At 34.9% G+C, this 7,944-nt stretch overlaps 1 protein-coding gene across 1 annotated transcript in view; it reads left to right on the top strand.

The window, feature by feature from the left end:
* Window positions 1-4,126: 4,126 nt before the first annotated feature.
* Window positions 4,127-7,944, top strand: part of LOC110098995 (cyclic nucleotide-gated ion channel 17) — a 40,914-nt gene continuing 37,096 nt past the window's right edge. The window contains exons 1-2 of the mRNA XM_020825980.2: window positions 4,127-4,532; window positions 5,192-5,702. Coding sequence (XP_020681639.1) covers window positions 4,474-4,532; window positions 5,192-5,702 — 570 coding nt within the window. The 5' untranslated portion in view covers window positions 4,127-4,473. The remainder of the gene's footprint in view (window positions 4,533-5,191; window positions 5,703-7,944) is intronic.

The following is a 7,944-nucleotide window of genomic DNA, read 5'->3' as shown; positions in this document are numbered from 1 at the left end:
ACTTTATTATTGCAAAAAATCTTTATTGTTCTTCTTATATATATGCAGAGATAGAAGCTTTGGGCTTTTTTGTTCTTCTTAAATAGTAAAAATAGCATAATTCAAAAAAATCTCTCCCAGCCCTGTATTTGTAAGATCAAGATGTTTATAAAAGAAGCTACACATGAATAATAATAATAATAATAAAATAACATATGATTCACGAGAAGTGTAGCCATAAATATATAAACAAAAAAATTTATTTTAAAAAGTACATGTCGATCGCCATGCATGCACATGATTGTTGATGAATCTCTATCTCACCATATGATGACGACAAAATTACTTGAGTTGCTAACTCACTTCAAGGAATCAACAACTTGCCAAATAAGAAGCCACTGACTTGTTAAGATGACTTGCTAGGTATAGTCCGACTCATTAGGCAATGTCAGTGACTTTGATAAATTTGTTGGTTGATGAGCCCAATTTACTAGATTAAGTTGTTAACATGTTGACTCGTATGAATGATATTATCAAATAATTTTAGGTCCTAAATGAGTTCCCAAATATGTCTTTAACTTCTTCATGAGTTATATACGAAAACTGTTCCAAATGAGCCTCATTATGAAATACCTTTGATTTTTGGATCTCTAAGGTTTTGTTTGGTACGGCTTTCTAATTGCTTTTTAGTATTCAAATTTTATTTGTTGTATTAAAAAATTATTTTAAAAAATAATAAGATCCCAAACGAAGCCTAAGTATTCGTTCAAACTTGCTGCTTGGATTTTGTGTTGGAATGTTTCTTGCTAAGGCCAAATATTTTAGTGTAACAACACAACCAGTCATAAAGAGTTGGGCAATTTTTAGGACTAAGCATGATTAGAGCCTTAATTACGGGATTAAGCATTATTATTTTTTTAAAATTTAAAAGTAGACATAATCGCCCGTTAAACGGGCGATTATATTTAATGTTAGTTGCCTGTTCATTCGGCGACTTACCAATAACGTAAGTCGCCCGTCTAACGAGCGACTTTGCCCTTTTTAAAATCAAAGACCGAAGCCCTACTCACCGTGCCCTTTCTGTTTGTCCTCGCCGATCTCGTCGCAAGCTCACTGTTCACCGTCGGATTTTGCCATTTTGGGTAAGTTTTGTGTAATTTTTTTTTAAATTTATATTTATATAATCCTTTCATAAATAGAAGGTAGAATAAGGAAAAAAAGAAGAAGAAAATGCACGGTGTAAAAGTGTAGAATGAGGTGATTTTAGGTGATGAGCTAAGATTTTAAAACTTTCACTTATGAAGTAATTTAGGAAGTAATAGATTCATATACTTGTTGCTAGTGCACTTCAGATCTATCCGATTTGGTCAGATTTGTTGGTTACTTTTGTGTTTGTGCTCATGCTCGTAATTGTTAATTAATTAACAAAATTATCCTTGTATTATACATACTGTCACGCCCCAAGATCTAACTTGGAAAGAATGTCAATCTATTTCTCAAACAATTTACCAGAGTTATCTAAAACCTTCAATTAAACAGTCTATCAACATCTATATAAAATTTAAAACATCAATATACAAGTCGATTCATAACTCAAAAAGTCATGTACAAATACTCAGGAACTACACTACAATACTAGTACTGAAATCTATCATGAGTAACAAAGAATCAAAATCATCAAAAAGACAAAAAACCTAGTAATCCGGATCAATTCGTATCTTCTGCTCCCATTGCCCCTGACCTGAAAATTCATACAACCACATGATAAATGAGGCTTTTATAAAGCCCAGCAGGGTCACTAAATACCTTATAAACTGAAATTCAACAAAGCCATCGAGAGCTAATTACATATGCAATAGATGCAATACAAATTAACATCCATATCAGTCAATGGTCAATTGAATCTGAGCAATACGGAAATCCTCACTAGATCAATGAAACCAGTCATACAGCAGCAAGAGCCAAATCGATAAATCTAGCTCAATCACATAATACTCGAATATCATCTCGAAGAAATCACGTTATACAGAAGAAAATCAAATCATATCCTCAATCAAGTCAACCGCTGACCTGTCAAATCAATCCGTCAAATCAATCAGTCAAATCAAAGCAAATCTATTATCAAGTGAGTAAAATCAATCGAAAAGTACATATCGATAAATCTCAATATACTCCTAATAGCAATAAAATACTGCAGAATCGATAGTATCAATGAGTCTATATCAATATCAATAAATACTATAATGTCCACATCATATCTAAATCCATTCTATCCATCATCCAATGTCAAATTAAATACATATCAAATAGTACCATGTCAATTGATCAATCAATGAGATCTATAAACCGTACGATACAGTAAATCCATAAATCCGAACAATCAATAAAAGCGAAATCGAAAAAAAAAATTCGTAATGCTCTAACAGTAAACATGCAGTCAATACGATAATACTGAACAAGTACAAACAACTGCTATGTTGCTGTTGTAAGATACTCCATACGTTGTTTCAATAAAAGATATCGTCACTCTAATTGCCCGTCGGCCGCCCGTCGACATACTCTAATAAGAAACTCTTATGACTCCAATCGTTATATCAATGATCAAATGGTTTAAAGGAAAGCCCGTCGGCCCACCATCCTGTACAGGTCAATTCAATCTCCATCCAACGTTCAACCATGTTCACTTGTTTTCCAGTATCATATAGTCAATTCAAGAATCATTCAATAATCAATCAATAATCAATTCAATAAACAATATTAAAGCAATCTAGAACAATCATATCAATAGTCATACGCATATCAATCAATCTAGTCAATTTCAGAAAATTCAAAAATCATACGAAAATCGGCAGAGTTATACGGACAATCTATCAATTTACACAAAAATCTGCAAAAGCACAAATTCTAAATTTCTCCAAATTACAGTTAGAATATTCACGAGATCAATACAGAAGACTATTGTTCTATTAGAATCCAAATCAAATTCGTCCTGAATATTTTTTCTATTCAATAAAAATCGCGTAGAATCAATTCCGACCGGTAAAATCGTTCGCAAAATACTCAAATCATGTACAATAGTCAATACTATAACATACCAAAAAGTTGTTGCGGTGAAAGTTGTGTCATACCAAAATTCAGTCCAAAATTCGTACTCGAAAAACAAAAACAGATCAACAGAACTCGACAAAAATACAACAGTCTCTGAAAACAGAAATTAGGATTCGGAGTCCTTACCACGAGATCCACACTTTCTCCAACAGCAGCGTCAGACGAAAAGTGCTCCGCGGCCTCCAAAACCCAGGATTTCCTTTACTTTTCCTCTCTTTCTCTCTCTTCAAAATATCTGATTTTTAAAAAATGATTTTCTCTCTCCTCAAAACGAGCTGATTTTCTTATATCATAAAGCTGATCGGCCCGGCCGATCGCAATATCGTCTTGGGACGATCAGACCAAAATCCATCGGCCTGGACGATTCACAGGGTGATCCTCGGGACGATCCAGGAAACAGCCGTTTTCAGTACACTGATCGGCCTGACCGATCTTAATATCGTCCCGGCCGATCCTGGGAGGAAAATCCAATCTAGAGAGGAATAGTAAGGGAACAAGATCTCACACATACCTTAAAAAAAAACAAATGGATAATCTAAGTCCATCTTCATATACACTGTACATACAATGCAACATTTAATATGAGATATAAAATATATTTATTTTTTTAATTATTAAATCTATGTCGCCCGTTCAATGGGCGACTTAGAAGTCACCCAGACAACGGGCGACTTCTATAGTGACAAACATTATAACGGCTACCTGGCTCATCTATGCCAAGTCAGCCTAAGTCGTCGACTCAAAGGGCGATTATGCCTAATTTTAAATTTTTTTAAGTATGCTTATTTTCTTAATTAACTTTCTAATCATGTTTAGACTAAAAATTTGACTTAAAGAGTTTAGTCAAGTCAACTTTATGATCAGTACCACGTGTAAAGTCAACGTGAAAGCTGGATCACAGTGGGCCCGACAGCATTAAGCTCAACACTGCCGTGCCAATGGCTACGCTGTCTCCTATTATGAGTTAAACAGCCGATATCAAGTGTAACCCTAACCATCCAGAAGGAGGAAGTAAGATAGCAAGAGAGAGAGAGAGAGAGAGAAGTCCAATTGTGCTTATTGTCGAGTTCAAGTAAAAAGAACCCGCCTTTCTCAACTATTTGGCAGTAAAAACCAGGAGATGAAGCAGATTGGTATCCATACCTGATCGGGGAAGAAATAGCTCTCAATTTCGTGCTCTCCTCATGTTTATATCTTTGTCTTGGAGAGCTTGGACGCTATTTCCAAGGAGAAATCTGGCTCCGAGGTTTTTGTAGTACAAGCGGAGCGGAGATGCTTGGAAAATGAGATTGAATCATGGAGGAAATCACGGGCGCTGAGGGATTCGGGAAGTAGCTCTGCTAGCTGGGCTAGATCGTCGCCGTCTCAAATTTTTGGGCTCCGGCGATGTTCGCTCCGAGGAGGGTTGACGACGAAATGGAACTCTGGAAGGAGAGGACGGTCAGGTGAGTTGCTGGAATTTGTTTCGGTTTCGATCTTTCTCTATGGATTGCGAGGAAACATTAATTTTCATGGGGTAATTCGTCGGGTAATTGCTATAAGTTAGATGCTAGAGCGGATCACTGACTTTTCCTTTTTTGGTTTTTTCCTTAACTTTCTAGAGTTTTCTATTAGTTCTAAATCCTTATAAAGTCGTTAATTCGATATATTGCTTGTCTTTTTTGGGTTTTTGATTTAGTCCACTTTGGAATGGCAGCTCGGACAAGATTGCTCGCTGATTCCGATCTTTTGGTACCTTGAGAAGAAGACAACTGTTTTTTTTCCTTTTATTTCTGCGACGCTATTGAAAATTAAAATTTGTGTCTTGGTTTCCTTGATGGGTTCGTGTTGCTGGAGTGGTCTGTTTGAAGTTATCTTCTCTTGTGGAATTATGTTATGAACTAAAAATTATGTTATGACTTTTTCCTTGCGGTTATGAACTAAAAATTTCGACATAGCCTTTTTATGACCTATGAAATGGAAAAAGATAGGAGTTCTCCTCGTGGATCAGTTTGAATAACAATTCAGTGGTTTCTTTTAATTTGGAATTATATTTTTTCAAAGATCCTTTTTAAATGCAGGTCCGTTGTAGTTATAAGATTCTTCATGCTTTTTTTCTATTCAGGTTCTATCCTGATGAGAAGAAAATCTTAGCTAAGTCTGCTCTCCAGCCTCCCAAAAGCGGAGGGAGCTTACCAACCAAAGTCATTCCGACAAATACTGCAGGGTCCAAGGTGTTTCCTGAGGGAAATGTCCTTGATCCATGGCAAAAATGGACACTTGATCCAGGAAGTGATATAATGGTAAAATGGAATCGCATATTCCTCATAACTAGCCTGGTTGCTCTTTTCATAGATCCACTGTATTTCTATTTGCCCTCAATCCATAATGGTGATAGTTTGTCATGTGTGAAGAAGATGGACTGGGGTTTGTGCGTTGCAGTTACTGTTTTCCGGTCACTTGCTGACATCGTCTATGTGTTTCATATTGTGATAAAGTTTCGAACTGCATTTATAGCTCCAAGTTCTAGAGTTTTTGGAAGGGGAGAGCTTGTTAATGACCATAAACAGATAGCAAAAAGATATTTAAAGTCAGATTTCTTTATCGACCTGGCAGCTGCTCTACCTTTGCCACAGGTACGCTTTCATCTTTCCATAATTTATTTCTTAAAACTAATTGATTATCACAATTGTAGCATTTGCTATTAAAATCCACCCCACAGTTACACGCAATTAAAAAAAAGCTAAAAATGAACTTCTGCACCGGTCTTTGTCAAAATTCACTGAAGATTTCAATTAGACTTCTTGTTCATCAACCTTGCTACCTTCACTGCTGAGCATTATTATATCTACCAAAACTCAATCAAAACTAGACATAGTCTAATATCAGTGGCAGAGTCAAGAAATATTCTCAGTGGGGGCATTGATTGGCTATTTCAAAAATTTCATCAAGCTTGGGATCTACATTGGAGATTTAAACAAATTTCGTTTTTAGAATATATTAATATAAAAAAGGTAAAATATATGATGATAAAAAAAATTACAATTGAGAACATTAAATTTTCATATTCTGAAAGTGCTAAATAATTATTTTATTATTGATATCATCCAATATTTTTTATCAATATAACTGACTAAAGTATTATTCATCCATTTATCTCCAATTCTATTTTGAATTCGGTTTTTTTATAACAATCATAATAGAAAAGTTCTTTTAACATTTTTATGTAGCAATGGATAAAATTTATGCCAATTTAATAGCTTGAAAACAAGGGGATTTAAATTAAACTTCTTGCTCTAAATGATTTTCTCAACAAAACTTCTAATACCTTTGAATGTTGAAAATCATGCATTAGACTACATCCTTTAATATAAGTTTTCAATGAGGACTTCCATGAGCTACCCTTTTTCTGCTTATGTGAGGACTAACTACTTTCTGGTGTTCTCAAAATAAAATTACTTTGTTAATGAGCATTTTCACTTATCATCTCTCATATCTTGTAAGCCATTTTTAAGATATTTGAACTAAAATTATAACATTCACAAAATCTTTTTTTTTTTTCATGTGCAATGCTTGTGCAGTTCAACATTAATTCCAAGTAAATCTTTTATCAAATATAGGCAAAATGAAAATAAACAAGATTGCAATGAATTTTATATTGCACACGCTTGGCCTCCTTTTTCATAGTTATGCTATCATCCATCACAATTTCTAGTACATCAATTATTGAGAACATGATGACCAATCTTACTGATGATCCATAATATGAACATTGTTGTGTATTGATCTTGATTTAAATCTTATATTGTAATAAGCTCTCCATTTTTTAAATCCACTTAGGGGTTGTTTGGTTGACTACAAAAGGGATGTAAAGTATTCCAAATGTAGATATTTTGGAAGTATTGGTGTTTAGTTTGAGGTAAAAAGAATGCAAAACACATTCTAGTTTAAATCCAGTGTATTTGAGATTTCTCAGATTTGGGCGATTTTCAAATACACCGCAAACTCACTACCATTGCCACAGTCTGCTGCCACCTCTGCCGTCGCCTGTAGCCGCCACCTCCGCCATCGACTTCCACTACACACCGACCATCCTAACAACGCTGGCCACCCAACCACCACCAGCCTCGACAGTCATCATCCACTCCCCGCACCGTCGGTCACCCTGCCCACAACCTATTTGTACTTTACATTGTATTCATTTTTTATGTAGAACGGATATGGGGAAAAAGGGGACATTTGAGATTTGAATTTCTTGCTTTAATTGAGATCAAAATATTAGGAATAATTAAATCAAATCAAATCCAATTAGAAACCTAATTAGATTTAATTTAAGTAACTTTCCTAAAATAGGCTATCTTAAATTAGGAAAGTATTTCAAATTCAAAATTACATAGAATTTGAAATCAAATATTTTCCTAACTTAAATGTTTGATAAAAGGAAAGTAATCAAAGGGGAATTCAAATTTTGGAGGCAAAGAGCAAGAAGGGGGGAAGGTGCAAGCGGCATTAAAAGGGTGAGGAGAGGTTATGGAAAGAGAATTAAAAAGACTTTGATTGAAACCTTAAAATTTAGGAGTAATATTTAAATCACATCCAATTAAATAATTAACTGGACCTAATTCAAATACTTTCCTAAAATAAGAATCCTAATTTTAGAAACAAAATTCAAATTCAAATTAATTTGAATTTTAAATTTCAATTTGTTACTAAGTTTGAAGGGATAAAATAGGAAAGAGCTTTGAATGTGAAGGGGGATTTGTGGAGCCAAGGGGATAGAAGGTGGCCGGCAGTTTGGTGAGACTGGTGGCTAGGGAGGTTGGCAGGGGGTGTTGGAGGTGGAGCTAAGGTCGTGGGGAGGGAGAAAAGGAGGCCGGG

The sequence above is a fragment of the Dendrobium catenatum genome, unplaced genomic scaffold, assembly GCF_001605985.2.
Source record: "Dendrobium catenatum unplaced genomic scaffold, ASM160598v2 fragScaff_scaffold_156, whole genome shotgun sequence".
Classification (NCBI taxonomy): Eukaryota; Viridiplantae; Streptophyta; class Magnoliopsida; order Asparagales; family Orchidaceae; genus Dendrobium; species Dendrobium catenatum.
Note: the sequence above shows the minus strand (reverse complement) of the source record. Positions and strands in the feature narration are given on the sequence as shown.